The sequence below is a fragment of the Lepidochelys kempii genome, chromosome 1 (assembly GCF_965140265.1).
Source record: "Lepidochelys kempii isolate rLepKem1 chromosome 1, rLepKem1.hap2, whole genome shotgun sequence".
Taxonomy (NCBI): Eukaryota; Metazoa; Chordata; order Testudines; family Cheloniidae; genus Lepidochelys; species Lepidochelys kempii.
Genome location: NC_133256.1, coordinates 280,075,190 through 280,097,181, shown reverse-complemented (window position 1 = coordinate 280,097,181; position 21,992 = coordinate 280,075,190). Strand labels below are relative to the sequence as shown.

Genomic DNA, 21,992 nt, shown 5'->3' with positions numbered 1-21,992 from the left:
CCACTTCGAAATACAGGCCTCAGGTGAAACAGTTATAAATGTGGAAAGGGAAAATACCATCAATAAGTCGCACTGAACATGGTCAAACTATAACAGTGGGTAAAATCCTAACCCCATTGAAGCCATTGGGAATTTTGCTGCTGGGGTCAGTGAGGCTAGGATTTCACAGTAGGAATGTAAAAGAGAGGCTCAAAATACAAAATGCAAGTTTGATCCAGATTTCAAAGTTGATGGTGTTTGGATCTGGGGTTTTGGTTCAGGCCTTTCTATGATTGTCACTGGGCTTGAATCCACTCCTGATCCCATTGAAGTCAAAGGAGTTTTGCTATCAACTTCAATGGGAGAAAGTTTGGGCTCTTTAGCAGCAGCAGAAAAAGAAGTAAGAGACTGATAGAACCAGGTACTAAAATGGATCTGAATCAACAAAAATTGCACTTCATAGAGAACCAACGAGGCTGCATTTGCAATCATTACTGTCCCCTTTTAAGTAAGATTATTCCGGAGAAGCAAAAGTTCCAGTACATACTTGCAGTCAGAATGTTAAAGGGGTGGCAGGATAAGGTTTGCTCTGAGAGAGGAGATAATGTGTCCAATTCTGTAAAACCAGTTCAATCCAAACTCCAAACCATAGGAGTCAGACCTGCATCAATAGGGAAGGATTGTGCCCCCCCAAATGAATATCATTTGGCCTATAGACTTCTGGAGGCAGCAGTTAAGTTTCAAGTTTCAGATTAAGGAGGCAATGTCTTGGGCTGAGAATGGAGAGAGTTAAAGGAATTTACAGTCAGAGAAGTGTCATTATCCAAAGAATAGTCAATTTATGGAAAAAATATTAAAGGTAGCAATGCCACTAAATGTGAACAATACTAAAAATGATTTAGACACCCACTTAAAGGAAAAATATGTGGTCAGTAATAAGCAGTAACTCAGTGGAAATAATAGACTTAGATTGGTTTTCTGACCTCCTTCCATCTCAAAGTTTCCTGCGTTCCTGCATGACTAACTATGAGACTTTGCTGCTACAGTATCTTAGATAGGTGTCTCATGATTTAGTTATGATTCTGTTGTTGCTTTGAGCTTTGGCAATAAAAAATATCATGGTGCTGGTGGCCTTATTTATATATGTCAGTACAGATACATGACAACAATGGTTCCATTATATTTTTTTACACCACATTTTGCTAGTGGATTCCATTATCACAGCAATACATTTAAACTTGCCATAGTGTTGATCTTCCAACCACCCAGATACTAAAATAAAACACATGTGGATGAAAGCAAAAGTTCTTTCTCATTTATGGATTAGGCAGTAGCTGGTTTCAGTGAGCTGTCAGCAAAATTCCAAAAGATGGACAAACTATTTTATCACATACAGGAATGATGTGCGCAGCTTGAGATCCAGATGGATTTTGTTAATTCGTTATATTAAAGGAACACCCTGTTTTTTTAGGAGCATAAACAAAGTTAGGTGGCTGATCTTTGTAAGCAGTTACATGTATAGCCAATACACTGAACTGAGTTTCATTTTGCTTCTTTCTCAGAAGTAGTAGAGGAAAAATGAAGCATGTTGCATTCACAACTTATTGTATCCTATACTATGCTAGGTACACAAATATTAATGTAATGCCTGTGATTATGAATGTAAACGGCCCCAAATCAAAATATGAAAAGCCAGATTCTAGTCTCGGTTACACCACAGTAAATTCAGAGTAAAGGCATTGACTTCATTGTTTTTATAGGGCTAGCTGTATCTTTACAGTCTGCTCGGAGTGAGTGGCGTTACATCACTGCACCACCGCACGAGTAAACCAAAGAATTAATTGTGACACAGTGAGTCACAATTTCCCTCTGCCCGTCCTGTGTCCGATTACCCACTCTGGTAAGGGCAGAGCCAAGGCTCTTCTCTTTCTCTGTCCCCTCCCTGCCAACATGATCTCATTGGGAGTATCAGCTGTGTAGCTCCTGCTCTCCCCCCTACAACCAGTGTCCGTATATAAGCAGATGTGAGCAGACGCATAAGGCGGGGACATTATTCCCTCTTTCTCCTCTTTGTTACTTGAGTAAAGGCTATTACAATCTACCCAAAAGTAACGGTTGTCTTAGTAATGTTAATATATACTGTATATAGTTAAATCCATTTGGAAGGCCATGCAGAATGTAGTAGAGTGTTTAATAAGTGGTGCATCTCTTTGTGAGCACATGATGCTCTATCCCTAACCCTAGGATCTGCGCTAGCTGCTTGTTGACTTCCTCCTTGACCTTAAGATGTTGTTTTTACTCATAAAGCCCCAGTTGTTCTGAGACCTTCCTATCTGGGAGACCAGCTCTCTTCCTATTCCACCCTGCTGCATTTGAGATCAGTGAAGGCATTTGGGCTGGAGTCGTTTTGGTAGTTAAAATAGGGAGCTGCTGGGATTGACTCTCTGTGTGGGCCCCCCCATCTTTGGAATTCACTCCTCCCATTCATCCAGATTGGTTGATCTTTCAGGCATGCTGCAATGGCCAATCAATTTCAGCAGGCATTTAAAGATGGTTGAGGCGACTGGAGTTAGATTTTGAGTGGGGAAAATGAGGGTTGTGAGATGTTTATTTGTAACCTATTTGCTGAAAAGTGGTTGGTTTGTTGGGAGGTGAAATGTGCTTGCTATTTTGATGTTGGTATTGTATTTGTTAATTAATGGCAAGGGAGTCTAGAGAGTAAGCTAGGCATTCTTTCATGTTGTTCTATTGAAACCCAATCCACTAAAATAGATACTAGCTCTGATGACTAGTTGTTTATTTAAGCAAATATGTTATATGTAATGCAGATGGGTTTTATAAATTGAAATAGTGATTTTCTCTATTAGCCTTTCAGTCCACTTCCTGCACCTGTGGGTTCAAATCCCATATAAGTCAGCAGAAGATGGTGGTCTTATTCTAGCTTCTGTTTGTTTACTTCACATAACTACCAACTGAATTTGCACATTTTGCATTGACTGAAAGTTTGTGCAGGAAATTACTAAAATAGTAAGTTTGTTTCTGGCCAGAGTTCACTTTGAAGTAATTAAAAAAGCAATATATGTAAAAGTGTATATCACCTGCCTTACGTTATACTTCATTCATGTTAATGTTACCTGAATAACAGCTTCATAAGCAATAATTTTAAATTTTTCTTTAAAATATCTGTTCTGATGTTAAGGACCACATTTTCAAATGGCCTTTGAAAATGCAGCAGTAGTATTTGCAAAAACACCCATCCATGTGCTTCAAAATCCAGCAATTGTGCATACAAATCAGACAGTTGTGCAAATACTAATTTGTGCTTACACCTTTTTCTTTTTTTGGAGGCCCCTTTCAAAGGCAAATTTGAACCTTCTCCCAAAGGGGACATTTAGGACTACATATGTGATGATAGGTGTAGCAGAGACTGGCAGGGCCCCCTTGGCTCCTACCTCTGCTAAGCCCACAAAGTCACTCTGAGACCGTGGAGTTAGTAACTACTGGCACAGTTTATTCACAGATTTTTTCCCCACCACCGTTTTACCATATACAGTTGACCCTTCACCGTCGCAGGCAGGAGGGAAGAGCTACCTTCCAGCTTCCTTTCCCTGCATTTTCTCTTTCTTTCTGCTTCTCCCTGGCTTCCCTGACCCCAGGCTAATTAGGCAGCAGCTGTCTCTGCTTCCCCAGTTAGGGCCAGGTTACCTCCAGCCAGCAATAATGTATTCCCTAAATGGGAGCTGGCATGACAGAGGGATAAATCAGTAACCCTTTGCCCAGCACCCTGTCACAATGGCAAATAAATATTTAAAATACTATTTTTCTTTGTTTGGTTTAAGGAAAATGTACTGGTTCTTAAAGATGACAGACTGAACCTTTTAGTAATCTTCTGTTTATTCATACAAAACTGATACAGCATGGCAGTAGCAGTAAATAATTCCCTGCACAAACCCCTGTCATAATACGTTCATATCATTTTCATCCTCACAAGAAACAGAGGAACCAATACTGGTGTTTGGTAAATGAAAAAAAAAAAAAAACAGGAGGACAATAACAGTAGAAAAAACCCTATAATTTTTTCCCCAATTGTTTTAAATTTAAGCTTTTCTCTATCCCATCTTTCAAAGGTTCCCCATCTCTTTTGGCTCTTCATTCAGACTTGGGAGAGGGACCCTGGAAATTCTGTCAATCTCTAATCTCCTATTATCTGCCCTGGTGTAATGTTTATAGTCATCAGAAGTTCTTCCTCCTCCCCTGAGATATATCTGGTGCATATCACCACATTGTCCTCTGAAAACCTGGGAAAAATAATTCATTTCAATCCATAGCACTGATTTCTCATGTCAATAAATTATCCTCACCATCTGTTTAAGAACCATGTCTCCTTCATTGTCGTCTTGTTCTTTTTGCATTTCAAACTGTAACTATAATAGTTTCTTCACTATCTGTCCTCACAATTTAAATAAAAATTAACTCCATTCTGTAATCTTTTAAATATTTAATTTTACCTGGCACATGCCTTATTCTCACCGTTGATTACTTTTTACTCAATATTGCTTATGTGCATTTGGCCACAATTTATTCCTCCTGGGGCCTGATCCAAAGCCTATTGAAGTCAAAGAGAATCTTTCCATTGATTCCATTGAGGCTTTGGATCAGGCCTTTATTGCATTTGCAATTAGAAGAAACAGAACCCTTAAAAATACATGAATTTTTCCTTGAGTGGCTCTCTGTTTCTCTCTGTGTTTTGGAACTCTTGTGTATGAGATCAGATTCTCTATTCATGGAGAAAAGAAAAAAAATCCTACTTCCAGCATCAAAGAATTACATGTTGTTGTTTTTATCAATTAGTGCCCAGGCAAAAGAGATTAAGATAGAAATTAAAAACATGAATGTTTAATATACTTAAGTATGAGATATACCACATTTATAAGAGATAGACAAGCTGTTTAGAAAGATAGCTTATATAGTGGTCTGTGTTTTGTCCTGCTTAATAAAAACACTCTGCAACATGAGAACATGCCAAAAATTATGATAGGAGTTTTATTAATTTCTTTTTATGGTATGACTCATTTTAGGCACCAATTCACCAGTCCATCCTCATACAACAAAACACTTACACATTTGCTGAATAGGGATGGTTTTAGGAGCATGTTTAACTGTTTTGAGGAATTGGGGCCCTAAAAACCTCAATCTTATTTTAGCATCTGCAAACCAATTTGTTTTATCCAGAATGGTATCAAAGGATCCAAAAGAAGTCAGATAGAAATAAGAGGGAGCAAGAACTAAATGCTATGTAGCTCCCTGCCATCTGGTACGAAAGATTCATTATACATCTGCTTCTTTTGCAACTTTAAGACTAGAATTAACATAGGTACTCTGAGATAGACTCATTCTGTTACTGGGTCCTTAGTGGAACTAAGACAGAGTCAATCAGAGGTGAATGTGTATATGTATGTATATATACATATTGCTGTATGGCTGCAATCCCAGTCTGACAGAGCACATTGTTATTTAATTGGGTGCTTTGTGTGGAAAAAATATTATTTTTTAAAAAAAGGTGTTTGAGGTACCTAAAAGTACTTATATACCAATTTAACTAAAATTGCTAAGTTATTGTTGGTTTGCAGTTTTTAGTAATTTTTTTCTTTTCATTATTTTATTGACATCCTTTCTTATGTCTTTAAGGGTTCTCATTTCATTTAATTGTTATTAAACATTTACTTTGTGGTAGTGCTCACAGGCCCCAATCAGTATTAAGGCCCCATTGTGCTGTACAAACATATACAAAGGCACAGTCCCTACTTTGAATGATCTATGTATATCTGAAGTCACTCTGTTTTGAAAGAAGGAAGTCAATGTGGAGAAAAAATTAGAGGGAAGCAAAAAATGCCTGAGGTAGGTGGGGAAGTGAGGAGCCCTGGCTCTTGGCAGCGTGCCTAGTGGGGAACTTGGGAGCACAGGAAATCATGAAGTTTGAAACCCCAGGTTGCTAGCTCCCTTCCAGGCAGGCTGCTGAGGCGCCAGGAAGCTTAGGGAAAATCGAAATTTTCTGGCAGAATTTTTTTTGATTTTGTGAAAAGAAAAAAAAAAAAACCTACCTGAATATCATTTTGACAGAAAATTCCCATCCGGCTGTAGTGCGTACTCACCCCACCAACGTGGTATGACTGTACCTTGTCATGTCAAATTCAGGTACTCAGTAGGGTAAAATGATTTTGATCACATAAGAAAACCTTTTATTTCTGTTTTTGTTTGCTTTTTGCTTTTGTTTTGTTCTTGATTTTTTTCTCTCTCTAACCAGAATTAAAGTGTCCAGCAATTTTAACAAATCACATGGCTGATATTTTCAGAATTACAACCTACAGGACATCCTATACATTACAGATGGATTGGCACACTACCATCACACTATATAGTAACAGCTGCTAGAAAGACTCTGTTTTTAATAAATAGCAAAGGATATAGGGAGTCATTACATGGGTTTCCATTGAAGCTGGGGTTTAAAGTACTGTCAATTTGACTCATGCTGTGTATCCAGCTTCCGATGAGCTCTATCCCTCAGTTTTCTGTGCTGTATACAATTTCATGGCGCTTCCTCCTTCTCATTCCTTCCTTCCTGTACCACTCAGCCATTAATGTTCTTATGCTGTTTGTCTGCAGGCAAGGGAGTAAGCAGACTGATTTCCCTGCAGTTGACTCCAAAGTCTGCCATTAATTCATTGTCTGCCCTTCACCCTCACTCTTCACAGATGGTCATTTGAACTGATGAGTTCATTACACTTTCCTCATTCTTTCCCAGTTTGCTCTGGTAAAATTAAAATTCTGATCCCCCCTCGTTCTCTGAATTAACCAGCCTTTGGTGAACAGGCATCGAAGAATCTTTAACATTGTTACTTATGGAAACTTTTGAGGGTTTTCATGCACCTGCTAGGAGCAGTTTCTAAAGCCCATAGCCCTGCTTGCAGCTGACCTATTCAGTTTTCTTTCATTGTTTGCACCCTCTCGGGCCTAAAGATCAACAACAGAAACGAGCCAGTTTTACCATTTCATTGGGATTGTTGCGACTAGGTTAGCAGTCTATGCGTCCTTAAGTTGCAAGAGAAAAAAAAAATGTTACGGCTGATCCAAAGTCCACTGAAGTCAATGGAAAGAATCCAGCTGATTTCAAAGGGCTTTGGATCAGACTCTTTCTTGCCTTTTTCAAACAGGAATTTCCTAATGATGCAATGCAGCACGGCTGCCCTCGGTCCGAGGGCCGCCCAGAGGATTCAGGGGGCCGGGGCAAAGCAATTTTGGGGGCCCTTTAATTAATTAAGCGCCTTTTAAATTTTTACTCACCCGTCTTCGGCGGCATTTTGGCGGCGGGTCCTTCACTCACTCTGGGTCTTCGGCGGCACTAAAGGACCCGCCGCTCAAGACCCGGCGCGCCGCCCCCTCCGTAAAAGCACCACCGGGTGAGTAAAAGCAGGAGGTGGTGCCTTTTTTGTGATGGTTCCCCCCTGCTTGCTCCACCTGGCTATGCTACTGGCCCTTCCATAAAAAAAAAAAAAGTTGGAATACTGTAGAATACTATATTCTCATGGGGGCCTGGGGCAAATTGCCCCACTCCCCCCTGCCCCTTCCCCCCCGGTGGCCCTGCTTGGTCCTGTGCCTGTCTGTTAGGCTGCATTGACTGGGCCATTTTTGTAACTGTTACAACCAGTTTTGATGGGAGCAGTTAGCCAAAAATGCAGGGTCTTGTGGGTCGTTCCAGTTAGGAGGAAAAGTTAATGATGGAGTCAGGTAGTTTTTTGATGCAGCCCTTGTCTATTTACAAAGTGTGTACAATGTCCTGTTTCCTGGAACATAGCAGGAATCAAACAAGAGGCTGTGTTTTTACTCACAGTTCCGAGCCCCTTTTCCAGTCAGCACTTAGCCCACAAGATCCCTCTTCGAGCGCTTGTGTACAAATAGAGCTGTTTCCATGTGTAGGAGCTAAACAGGAATAAGGCACTCTTGTTCTGGAATAAGAGCGTGGTCAGGAACAGCTACTGTGCTTTAAATTTACACTCTACCTTAATCCACGTTAACTTTCAACTATGGACAAGTCATTTGCTTTTCTTGGGACCACGTTCCCAATGCTGTTTTCTTTCTTTCTTTCTTTCTTTCTTTCTTTCTTTCTTTCTTTCTTTCTTTCTTTCTTTCTTTCTTTCTTTCTTTCTTTCTTTCTCACTCACACACACACATACACACACACTTCTCTACTACAAATACTGCAATACCCAGTGAAACCCCTCCTCCCACATAGTTCATATACCTGACTGGCCTGATGTGCATTCTTTTTTGGCTGTGACATGTGCCTGTATTTTGGTTGAAAGCCCCTATGGTTTCAGCTATCAGGTACCAGTAAGGAACTTAATGGCATCTTATAATTATCTTAGATAAGCAGCAGTTACAACCCCAAGTTTCAATGCACTTTAGACTAACACATAATAATACATTCAAATATGAGCGTGAGCCTGCACTGTATGTGTTGCAAAACTTCATTTTTTTTCTGACTGCTAAATTATGTCTATAGGCAATCGGCAGTATTGGCAATATTTTCTTTTTAAAAGGTAGTATAATTCTTGGAAGAATGCTAGACTTTTGATGTGTTGAAGGTCACATCCAGTGGTTCTGGAGCAATTTTTAAAGTGGGGGTGCTGAATGTGATGTATTTGGGTTGTTATTCCTACTTCAAGGCGTGCAGCACGCCCAACACCTGTAGTTCCAGCGCCTATGGTCACATTTGTCAGTATGGGGCAAGCAGTTTTGGAAAAGGTAGCTGTGCAAGAAGCTAATCGGTCCATCATCGTCTACTGCTAACCAAGAGATATAAACCAAAAGTAATTAGGGACTTGATGAACCCATTGTATTTACTGGTTACAGCCTTTTTCTCTCTTCCTCCTCCCCCCACACTTATTTTACATATCTTTGGAAAATGAATTCAGTTTTCAGAAGAAGAGGGACTGAAATGCTTTTTAATAGACTTTGGAGATTTGAAAGCAGTCTCAAGACAGAAGCTCCCTGAACTTGGAAGGGGTTAGATGGAAACAGAGAGATACTTCGCTAGCAAGCATTTTCAGTTGAATATCCCTCTGCATTTTGTCTTCATTTAATGGAAACGACACCCTCTGTACCTGCAGACTGGCACACCAACACCTCAAGAACACGGAGAAGTCATAGTTGTCTGATCTTTTCAGCTGCCTTGGAAAATTATTGTTCTTCTAGGTCAAAAAGCTACCGTAGAGTATCGCTGTACATGGCATTCACAGCTTTCAGGCAGTGCCTGAGATGCATCCTATTCACTTTGCTTTAAAAATCACTGTCTGTGTTAATTGTACTTACATCATTTTGTCTTACACTCAGGAGTTACTCTCCAGAATTTTGTAACACATCATAATTTTCACTAATTTCTATTAGTGTGCCTTCCCAACAGTGTAAAAGTGACACTTCAGCATTATGATGCCGTCATGTGACCTGCCAGGTGTGTGGGAGACCTCAAAGGGTGAGCTATTAAGGCAGAGAATTAGTCTTAAATATTCAGCCTCTGAAGTAAAAAGGAGAAGTTGCAGTTGCTTTTGGGCTTCAAGTGCCCAGCATGTTATTGTGAAATTGCGATAGATGATAAAATAATACAATACTGTAATAGAAGATATAAAATAGTATGGAATGTGTGTGCGCCCATATATATAGAACATGGGCTAATTACTATTTTAAATCCCAGAGGAGATGCTGTCATTTCAAACCATGAATTGTCACTGTTCTGAGGTTATACAACCTGTCTATTCCAAAGGGCCGTGGCACTGCTGTCTCTTTGGGTGGTTCCACACCCCAGTGTTAGGACTCGTATACTCTTATATCTTTCAAACCGTGTGTGAGCAGGGGCCGTTTCCAACCTGCAGACACAGTTCATATTTTTAGAGGCCATACTGTGATCCCTTACTGGGGTTGTATTTATTAACACGGAAATTAGCAACAATAAACACAAAGTTCGGTTCCCACTATCTCAATAACAGTCTGGGCACTTGAAGCTCAAAGGGAACCAAAGTATCTTGTTTTTACTAGCGGCTGAATATTTAAGAATAATTCTCTGCCTTAATATCTCACAGTTGGAAAAGGTCTCCCACCCACCTCTTTGTCATCCTAGCAGGTCAAATGAAGGGATCATCATGCTGAGCTGTCACTGTTACACTGTATTCACTATTTTCAGTCACTATATTCAGCGAGACCAATACGCTGCCTAACTTAGTGCATCAGCAGAAACCACTTAACTTTTTCCTACCAGAATCAATACCTCCTAGCAGGGATAGGTGTTTCTGGCAAATAGTGCTAGCCTATTATACAGGGCCTGAGGACCAGAGGTGGTGGCTGCTGCTGCTGCTATTACTGCAGTGATTTAAAAATATAAAGTGTGGGAGTTGCTGGGTTTATGCCAAACCAATCAAAATGGAGCTTGCATTTTACTTGGTTTCCTCCCACATCCTCAAAAGCCCTAAGGCTCTGATTTCCCATTTCACCTGACCTATGATTAAAATCACCTTTGTGCCTCCCCATGATCTGGGGCTCTAAGACCTGACGGCTGCTCTACATTGTATCAGCCATAATAGCTAGAGTATATCGGCTGCAGCTCCTCCCCATAGCCATGCGTCAGACAAACCCCTCATGCAAATTGCTGGGAGACCCGGTCGTATAGAGCCACACTTCACTAGGGAGTGGCATAAACTGGCCGTAAGGCAACAGAGATTCAGCACCAGGCGTCTCCTGCTTGATGGGACACATGTCTGGCCTTCCAACAGGGTTCTGTTGTAGTAACCCCCTAGCACGGACATGTCTTGTATTGCAGAAATGCCCTCTGCATGCTGAAAGAGGCTAAGATGCGACTCCTTATGGAATGTGACAGGAAACCTAAATAAATAGCAGGAGTCGCCTATTAAAGCATCTGTCTGAGCAATGCACTTTGTTACAATTAGCTTGAGTGATAATGACAGAAAACATCAGTGGACACTTCTATATGGCTACATTTATCAGCAGGGTATCTTTCCTTTGGTGTCAAGTATCAGAAGGGTAGCCATGTTAGTCTGTGTCCACAAAAACAAGGAGTCCAGTGGCACCTTAAAGACTAACAAATTTATTTGGGCATAAACTTTTGTGGGTAAAAAACCCACTTCTTCAGTTGCCTTTCCTTTGGTGGGTTCAATTTATATCTGCATTTTGTGTCCACACTGGGTATGTAGCTGCAAATTGGAATATTTGTTCTCCTCTAGCTACCTAATTGCAGATACAGATCAGGTAGCTGGAGGCAAAAGTACTTACATATTTGCCTGCAGTTCTTTTTGAAGACGCAAAAACACAAACACAAATTTTGAAGCTGCAGATTACACTACCAGTGCTGAAACTTGGGCATTCTGAATTTTTCCCCAAACTGTCTATATCTAAACGTTAATACGTTTTTCTAAGTGAGGCAAATTACGGTGCCGTCCATTATTTCATAATCTGTACATTGCATTACTCATATCCTGCACATTAATTCATTCTTTGCTGATTAATTTGGGTTTTCTGTACATGTTCAGCTTGCATTACATTAACTCATAGTTTGCTGGTAAGTGTGTGCTTTCTATATGTGTTCAAAAATTCTTTTTAATTCAATTTCTCTGTTTCTTCTCATACAGTCTGAGAGCCAGATATGCAACTCAGTCTAATCACAGTGGAATTGCAACCAGTCAAAAAAAGACTTCTAGGTCAGTTAATATCTCTCATTTATTGCTTATTAGTGATACTCAACTGAGTCAGTGCCCATTGGTATTTTATTCTTTGGACATAAGTAAACATTGCAATGTGTAATCATGCAAATTTTGTACCACCGAGCTTTGTCATGGGAAAGCCTTGCACCTGACTGGCAAAAGCAAATTTGTACAATACCATTAGCCATATTTCTGATTGTTATATGTCCTGCATCTTTGTATCCTGCATGTAAAATATCAGATTTGAGGGGTTAGAAGGCTTAGGGATTTAGTAAAGCTTTTGACTCAACTTCTTACTTGAGTCACAAGTGAAAATGAATTTGGAAATCCATCCAAAGCTCCTGTGTCCACATCCAAAATCATCACACAAGTCTCGTTCATGGAGGGTTGTCTATTTTGGTGGGATGTATTCCTGGAGGTCTCAGCACATGACATAGTCTATAATTAAAGATTAATCTTTAGTTCCTGGAGACCCCAGGACAATCTAGGGGGGTTGGCAACCCTAAATTCCTGGATGTCAGGAGCAGAGGAGCAAAGATGTAGCAGACAAACAGTTACGGACTGTGTCTACTGTCCCTGGAATAGCACAGGTAAAGCCCCTCTTCATGAGATACTTGGATTTGGAGACACAAAGGGCCTCAGCTAAAGCTTGAAGTGTACTTGACAGAGCTGTGTGCAGAAGCTCACACTTTCCCTGCCTGTCCTGTTGTCTGCTCTTGCCAGTGCTACTAATCTTTCACTTTCATGAGCACTAAAATCCACAAACAGATTTTTAGAAGAAAAGAATTCAAGTCCCTCTTGCTGTTGTAAGTTTGTGTTTATGATAAGCAATGTCTTTATTAATCACACTGTTTGCTGTACAGTTCATTGCTGAGAACAATGAACTATAAATAATGTAATCCACAATAAAGCTTGCATTTCATAATGTGGTGCACTAATACAATCTGAGTGACTGGTGATAGCTTGCAATGAGCCATACCAGCGTGTAGTTGCTTTATACCTGTGATCATAGGTCTTCAGTCTCATTTACTACTGACACTACTGTCTTGTCCACCATTCAGCATGTGTAGGCTAACAGTTTTTATTGTCTAATACTTTAAATCTATGACAGTGTTGCCAAGGCCCTGATCAGAGGTATGTGACTTGTCCCTTATCTGTTACTTCCTACTTTGCATTTCCTTGGTTGCTTAAAATGATTCTGCAAGGGCAATTTGTAAACTGAGTTCAATTAATGACCGTAAATGAAGTAAATTGGAAAGTATGTAGAGCAAGTTACCTCATGTATAATGTGCTTACGGCTGCAAGTTCGAGGATTCTGGCATGTAAAATATACACTTAAGTACTTTACATTTTAATAGAACAGATGAATTTCCAGTGTTGCACATGACTTCTCATTGCTTTTTTTTTCTCATTACCTTTGACAAACGATCTCAGGGCTCTGACTGCCTGTCAAATTAGGGTAATGAGAAAGAGCAAATGGATTTTTAAGTTTGTTTTAGTGCATTCTTCAGGGAACAGAAGATCACTAGAATTCATGGGTCATGCTAAAGGTTAGAATGCATACAGCTGTAGAGACAGTCTGCTCTGGTCTCAGCACAGAGACTAGTGGGGCAGGCTGGCAGCCAGAATGAGCCATAAAAATAATGAATGGATTAGCTCTCTGAGGCTTAAATCAGTAATGTAACAGAATGTGGGGCTCTTTATATGTGTTATCTAATGAAACTAAAATGATTTCAACATTTTTGATGTACCAATGTGTTAAGCGAAACATTTATAAAAATCTAACATTTTGGAGTCCTTTAATTTCTTTCCTCTCTCCCGCTATTGCCCTTTCATGATGCATCATATGATGACACTAGTATCATTTGAGAACTCTACAATAATTCACGCTGTTGTTAGCAAAGTCTTTGAAATTACTCATCACATTTGCATAGTCCATCAGTAACAGAATATGGGTATTATATCCCTATTGCAAAAGTCTGTTGATGATCTCAGTATTTTATTATGTGTTGTATAAAAAAGGGGGGGGGGTATATTTGCAGTGGTGATGGAGGAAATTTGAAGCAGACTTGTATTAAATAATCTTATGTCAGAGAATTGAATCAAGCAAAATACAATGATCGTTTATACATACTACAGACAATGGCTCCTAATTTTTTCATAACACTACTACACAGTAAGGCTCAGATGGTGGCAGCAAATAGTAACAAATGAACTGCATAGTCTGCATTATATTCTTCCATAGGGTATACATACATCTGCAATATCTACCTTAGCATATTTATTTTCAACATTCTGCATTTGAGATAAATATACAGACCAATTTGAAATATAGTTAGAGCTACAAGCCAATAGCTATTCAACATGTATTTGAGTGAAGTGGCTTAGTAAAAGTCTAGTTATTGTGCTATAAATGCAATTAACTAGAGTATTTACCAGATTTAGAAAATTTGGGGTATTTCTTCAAAATATTTTATTGTTATGTTCTCTAGTCAATTTTACCGTATTTACTCCAGAAAACAGACTTGTGATATATTTAAATAAAATATTACACTGTAATAATATATGTGGGTGAATCTGTTTTAGCAATGTTAATGGCAAATGCAAAGCATCCTTGTTCCCTGTGATGCTATAAAACATCTTTTTCCCTTTTGTGTGTGTTAGGATTAACTGTTATTTTCATTGATCCTGCTGAATCTAACTAACTTGATTCCTGTCATTCTTTGTCATTATGTGAAATCATTGTTATTCATTTTACTGGTTCCATACTTTGGTCTGATACTTGACAAAGTGTGTGTTTGATGTCTTTGCATCTTGTACAACAAAGTAATTTCTGATTATACTATTCTAGGCTTCCAGGGCCCTCAAGGGTGCCAGCTGCAGGCAGCAGTACCAAGGTCCAGGGAGCTTCTAATTTAAATCGGAGAAGTCAGAGCTTTAACAGCATTGACAAAAACAAGCCTCCACAATATGCAAATGGCAATGAAAAAGGTAAGTGCTGAAAAGCCACCAGTAACTGTTTATAGACAACACACAAAGTCTGAAAGCAGAAAAGAAACAATCCCATGTGTAACACAAAAATGATAATTAAAGATGGGCCAGGAAGGTGGTGTTGAGATTAGGTTCAGGTTCATAGCTGAATCAGGGCTAAAATGTGGGTTTGGACTAGTCAGCACTGAAATCTTGTGAACAGTTATTGCAATATTTTTACCCTCATTGGTGAAAATCTCATGAGATTCGCTGTGAAATAAAAGGTGACTTGATGTTTCATGGGGGAAATACTGAGCCTGATCCAAATCCCATTGACTTCAGTGTGCTTTGGATCAGATGCTCTGCGGAGTCAGCAGTTTGTGTGGGATTTAGAACCAAAATCTTTGGGTTGCATAACCAGACCAGAACCATAAACTGAGAGGTGAGTTCGGACCTGGAGATTGAAGTTTAAACCCATTTTCTGAAAAATTTGAAGGGGTTAGGATTCAAGTTTCATATTTTGCTTCATCTTTAATTACAAGCTGCTATTCTATCTACTGATTTAATTGCTTATGTTCTCCTCTTCATCCCCATCACTTCTTGATCTCCTCCCCGGCATATGGAGCAGTTTTTCTAGAAAATGTCCCTCTTTATTCTTTATTGCAACAAGAAGAATCTGAAAATTCAGTATTCTGAGTTGTGTAACTACTCCAGGCCCCTTTCTTCTCTGTGTAATGAACGGCATTCTATTCATATCTCTGGGTTAGAATATAGTCGAAAATGATACAATATGCATAATACCCATTTGCATCCTTGGGGTCTGTGGGAGGAACAAATATGCAGTGAATGTTCTTCATCTAAGCAACAGGCAACTATCCAGATTTTTTCTGCAAAATTCTGATGAACATGCTTTGCCCCTAGCAGCATCTGAAGATATAAATCCATCCTTTCGATAGTTATTTCATTATTTTTACTATTAGGGACAAGTATTTTGGATAGCTCTGTAGTTGATTTTATTTTATCATCAGCTTGCTTATGGCAAGACATGCAGATTACATCCATAAAGCGTACAGGATATGTACTGAGCAGTCAATATATAGTTCACAAATACTATAGTGGACTTATGAAGTAGGAGGTGTGGCTGCTTGAATGAAGGTATGTACAATAGTTTAGGTTTTAGAAATGAAACATAATTTTGACATAAGTTTGCAGTTGAAACAACAGCATATGGAGGAATGAATGATTAAAGGTGGGAAACTTTTTTCCATAGTTGTAGATGCTAGTTTGTCTCAGCTCATTGCTTGCAAACTGTCTTTGGACTGCTAAGGCTTGCCTTGCAATGCACATTTATGTGGCTTTTTCTGTGATGGATTTCTTTACTTTCCCATTTCTTTCCTGCACAGAATAAGAACCTTGATGAGATTTTTAGTGAAGTCATCACTTGAAAGAGAATAAGGGCTGCTTTGTTTGTATATAATCATTCGATTCATTTTACAGGATATAGAAAATGTAATGTTGCATAAATACCGAGTACTATATTTTAAATTTTCTGTCTCTGCTCTTTTTTCTTACTTCAAATAACAGCAGCAAAGATCTGAATACATTGATTTTATATGAAAACATAAGACAAATCAAGTTTATTTTACAGACATATATATGAAAGCAGACGTTAATGAGGAAAAACAACTATAGTGAGTGCTGGGATAGTAAAATATTTCATCTAGGATCCTAAAAGGACAAACAGAAAAGTGTATCAGAATCCACCATATCAGTTCCTTTGCCTAAAGAGAAAAAAACTGCACCAAACTGGTTTTAAAGTTAATTATTGTGATGTGTATATTGTTTAATGTTTCTGTGACCAGTTTAAATAGAAACATTTTTATATCTAAGAACCTGTCTGGCATGAATGTATAGAAAATATGTATGAAACAAACTTTCTTTCTACTAGTACTACTACTACTAAATAATAATATTTAGCACTTGCTACTAAAGTAACTTGAAAAGTTGTTTTTCCACAGCAGCACAGCACAGCACAGGGAACTGAAAGCTCTATTTTTAATGTATGGTCTTTGCCATGGGCACTACAATGAGACAAATTAATGCTAGCAGCCCGAGTAATACCAGTGTATAGTGCTTTCATAATATTAAGTGACCATTCTGATAATCTTCCTGTATGGTAAATATGAATATATTACAGATAAGTAAGCTGAGGCAGAGAAGTTAAATTGCTTGCACAAGGAAGTGATTGTGTGAGGAGGCATCAGAACTCAGGAGCTGCGGGCTGTCAGGCCTGTGCTCAGACCACTAGTAGTGCATAGTTCTCTTCAGCATGACTCAATATATGCTGTATGAGTTTGAATACATTACACAGGGTTATTTACACAGTTTACACACATTGACACATGTTATCAGGAATTGGTATTAATTGAAACTTCAGTTACTGTATAATTAACATGGTTTCCAATTGAGTTACTATCAGGGATGGACATAAATTTACAGATTCAAGTGCCCAATCCTGCTCCAATGCAACCAAGAATGGACCCAAACTCAGATCTGGCCCAAACCTTTACACACACCTTGACAGTTCTTGGACCCTTTTTGAGGTTCATTTGTAACTTATAAATAAGTAGGGGTGTATCCCGTAAGGAAGAATTCACATGAGGCGAAATTCTGACCCTGTTGAAGCCAATGGGAGTTTTGCCATTGACTTCAGTAGAGCCAGAGTTTCACCCACAAAGTCATTCTGCCCGAGTTAGAGTTTACTTTATGATAGCTTTGATTAGGACATGTCGACCCTGAGTACATAACACATATCAAAAATCTAAACACGACAATGCTAGAGGATTGCAGTGAGTTGGCTCATATGGGCTAAGTCAGCTGATCTTTTTCCTTCTTCCCTCCCCTGGATGCTATATCCTTTGGAGGGATTTTAGTCAGAGTATCCGTCTTAATGGAGTGTCTGCTTCTGAAAGAATAAATAAAAAAGAAAATAATAGAAATAATTCTTTCATTTTGAAATAACAAGAATGAAGTAATTTAACTTAAATTCACACTTTTTAGGAAGAACAGCCCTGCAACAATACACATTTATCCCAAATATAGACTTGTTGCAGTGATTCTCAGACTGTATTCGGTGTACCACCTTCAGAATTTCAGTCAGTGGTAGTATACTTTAAACTAAATCTCATACAACCTGACTGCGCCCACTTACCACCAATATTACAGGTTACCACAGTTTGAGAATCACTGTTCTAAAGCATAACATTGCGTGAATTGGAAAGATAAATGTTGTCAGTTAAGAGTAGGAAAGAACAAATGTTCTGATTAATGTTCTCACCACAACGTGCTGAAAAAAAGACTTTTAGAATTTGACTATTGCCCCTAAATTATTTTTGTTGCATGGAGCTTAAACTGAAATATTTTCACTGTAGTGAAACGGAGTCATATGACTATAACCCCACTTAATAGTTAAAAAAAAAGCCTAATAAAGATAAATGCTGAACTTCTGGCAATGAATGTTTGTAATATAAAATAGTTTTGCCTATCTTTGGGGCATGCATATGTAGCTCTCCTGTGGAGGTTTTCCCAAGAATCAATAAGCATGTGGGGTGGGCAAACTGCTTTGAAATTGTTTGGTTATGATCTCATATTTTCATTGTCAACAATCTATTGGCTAGTCTAAGCTGCTTTCTAACCTTCACACAACTCCTATTGAATTGATTGGGATCACTCATATGCAAGACATTTGCTAAACTTTAAAAAAACAAAAAAAACAACAACTTATCCCCCTTCTCGTATATTGACTGTTACGGAGCACTCTAATTGTACTGAGTAAACACACCTTGTAAAAACCCCTGTCACATCAGACTCCCTTTTAAAGTTTCCTTTGTTCTTATGTGTAGTCACTCACCCTTTAAACATAGCAAAATAGTTCTAAAGCTACTTGATACTAACCCTCCCTCCCCTCAAAATACATAAATGCATTGTGAGATTGCATCTTTGGAACCATCATTGCATCGCTCAAAATTACATTTCCACCCTGCTTTTATTCTGTACAACTCTGACAAATTGGCCATGCACTTAGGGGCAAATCCAGTGCCTCACCTCCATGAAGGCAGGAGAACAGGTATGGCTGTACCACATAAAGGACGACTGGGATTGTGCAGAAGTATGCACCTCTATGTGGTATGAAGTCCTTTTATGGGGCAATGTACTGCCCTACAGCAGACACATGTTAAAGATGAACAGAGCTATTTCAGCCAGGGGATGAAATAGCCTTCACAGACTGGCTCCCCAGCCATTCTGTGGGCTTGTGGGGAAAATGTCTATACCTGTACATTTCACAAGCCCTAGCTAAGCTACAACTGGGGCTTTGGTCTGGAAATGTTACATGAGAGATTCTATTATATTGGTATTATTAGGCCTATATGTTTGTCCTGGTTTCATTTTATGTCCATTATTTTGTTACGCGCCTTAGGGAAAATCTGACATTGGCTACTGTCAGAAAGTCTGCATCCAGGAGAGGTAGTGCAGGATGGCAGTTCACTATGCCAATCCAACTCTCTCAAAAGCAAAAAAAAAAAAAAAAAAAGGCACTGTAAGATGATGCTTAGGGGGTCAGAGCATTCTTCTTGGTGTATGCTCCTGATCCAGTAACATATGCTTATGTACATATATCCTTGTCATGTGCCCCTTTACACAACCATATAATCATTGTTCTCATAGCAGGAAAAATCTGAGCAGGTAAGTGGAAGAAGAACGTTGTGTGGGTGTCTGTTTCTGATTAGCATATATATAGGCAACAACTGAACTGTCGTTTGTGCTGGATTGTATATGCAAACTTCTGTATGAGTTGGTGATTTACAAGTGTCATAACCATACAGCTAAGGGTAGCCTAGAATTCCTCCTTACCTGTAAGGGGTTAAGAAGCTCAAATAACCTGGTTGGAACCTGACCAAAGGGACCAATGGGGAAAGAAGATACTTTCAAATCTGGCCGGGGGAGGTGGGGGGTGGGGTGGGGTGGGGTGGGGAAGGCTTTGTTTTTGTGTGTTCTCTTGGGAAGCAGAGAAGCATCAGGTCAGAAAACTCCTTCTCCTATAAACCATCCTAAAAGTCTCTCATATTACAAAAATTGTAAGTAAAAGCCAAGCAAGGTGTGTTAGATTATCTTTTGTTCTGCTTGTGAATTTTTCCTTTGCTGGAGGGAGGTTTATTCCTGTTTTTTTGTAACTTTGAAACTAAGCCTAGAGAAAGTTCTGCTGTGTTTTTGAATCTTTTGTTACCCATAAAGTTATTTTCTATCCTGATTTTACAGAGGTGATTTTTAACTTCTTTTTAAATAAAATCCTTTTAAGAACCTGACTGATTTCTCTATTGTCCTAAGACCCAGGGGTTTGGGTCTGTGATCACTTTGTAACCAATTGGTTAGGATATTATTCTCAAGCCTCCCCAGGAAAGGAGGTGTAAGGGCTTGGGGGGATATTTTGGGGGAATAGGAACTCCAAGTGGTCCTTTCCCTGATTCTTTGTTAAATCACTTTGTGGTGGCAGCGTACCATCCAAGGGCAAAGAATTTGTGCCTTGGGGAAGTTTTAACCTAAGCTGGTAGAAATAAGGCTGAGGGAGCTGGGATTGTTTAGCCTGCAGAAGAGAAGAATGAGGGGGGATTTGATAGCTGCTTTCAACTACCTGAAAGGGGGTTCCAAAGAGGATGGCTCTAGACTGTTCTCAATGGTAGCAGATGACAGAATGAGGAGTAATGGTCTCAAGTTGCAGTGGGGGAGGTTTAGATTGGATATTAGGAAAAACTTTTTCACTAAGAGGGTGGTGAAACACTGGAATGCGTTACCTAGGGAGGTGGTAGAATCTCCTTCCTTAGAGGTTTTTAAGGTCAGGCTTGACAAAGCCCTGGCTGGGATGATTTAACTGGGAATTGGTCCTGCTTTGAGCAGGGGGTTGGACTAGATGACCTTCTGGGGTCCCTTCCAACCCTGATATTCTATGATTCTATGATTAAGCTTAGGGGGTCTTTCATGCAGGTCCCCACATCTGTACCCTAGAGTTCAGAGTGGGGAGGGAACCCTGACAACAAGTTTAAGATGTAAACATAAAAATAAAATTTAAAAATTAAATACACAAATATATTAGTCAGTATCAGGAAACAAAACCTTTTATTCCACTTCATTATCCATAAAGATGGACTACTGGTATACAGATATACAGCATCTGTTTAAGATGGAGATAGTTTGCCTGACAAAGTATAACGTAAATTACATAAGGATTTTTACGTTTGTCTGTAGTATCTGGATTCTGGACTTTAATACGGTATATGTGTTACAAGAAAACAGAATATCTTATTTCATGTATCTCTGATGCCAATTGCCATGATATATGTACAGGCTTGGAAGGATTTGATCTTTGTTTGTTAAATGTCAGTAAATGTTGATTTTGCCATACATGCACAAACTGACAAAAACATATTTTCCATTGATGAAAATAGAAATTGACAAAAAGGTTTCAATTTTTATTTTGTTTAAAATTTCCCAGGAATTTATCAGTATTATAAAAAAAATAGAAGCAGGTGAAAATCAGTACAATAAATTAATTTCACAATTTTCTGCGTAAATATTGTGGTTAACACTGGGGGACTGGAGCACCAAAAATAAATAAATAAATAAAAATACAAACCCAACAAATAGCAAGAAGTAAGAAAACTGAAAGTGAAAGCAGTTCAATGGTTTATTTCATGGACTGCACATTAACAATGTGTGTGCACATGCATGCACGTGAGTGTGTACGTATATCTTCCATTACATTGCTTGCTTGAACAGAAAGCCTTGTATTTACACTCAGACAAATTTATTATTAACATAAATACAGCTACCTAATGTAACGTATCTGATTTTCTTCACATAATCGGTATTTTCATGTACTTGAGTGGTCCAGGACTGTGGTGCAAATCGGTAAAGAAAAAAAAAACAACCACCACCCACAAATAATAGCTTATGTAAAACCTGGGACTTTTGCAATAAAAATCAGTGAAAACGGAAAATGAAGGGCATTATGGACAGGCAATGAATGACAAATGCTGCTTGAGAACTTATTAAAGTTTGATTTAAGGGTATTTACTTAGTATATTTGTATGTGTTATGTTGACAATTTTTGTTTTAAAGCTTTAACTTTTTGAATCTCCACATATATTGTCATTAAATAATTATTGCTTGTCCCCCCCATGATTAGGGTGACCAGACAGCAAATGTGAAAAATCGGGAAAGGGG

The 21,992-nt window shown here is 38.8% G+C and overlaps 1 protein-coding gene and 1 long non-coding RNA gene across 5 annotated transcripts in view; one reads left to right on the top strand and one right to left on the bottom strand.

The window, feature by feature from the left end:
• The window catches only part of NAV3 (neuron navigator 3), a 415,305-nt gene that overhangs the window by 151,104 nt on the left and 242,209 nt on the right, over positions 1-21,992 (top strand). For all 4 annotated transcript variants that reach the window (XM_073327696.1, XM_073327697.1, XM_073327695.1 and 1 more), the window contains exons 6-7: positions 11,673-11,741; positions 14,596-14,735. In XM_073327696.1, coding sequence (XP_073183797.1) covers positions 11,673-11,741; positions 14,596-14,735 — 209 coding nt within the window. The remainder of the gene's footprint in view (positions 1-11,672; positions 11,742-14,595; positions 14,736-21,992) is intronic.
• Positions 16,613-21,992, bottom strand: part of LOC140905080 (uncharacterized) — a 38,468-nt gene continuing 33,088 nt past the window's right edge. The window contains exon 3 of the long non-coding RNA XR_012156738.1: positions 16,613-17,679. This is a non-coding gene — a long non-coding RNA (uncharacterized lncRNA). The remainder of the gene's footprint in view (positions 17,680-21,992) is intronic.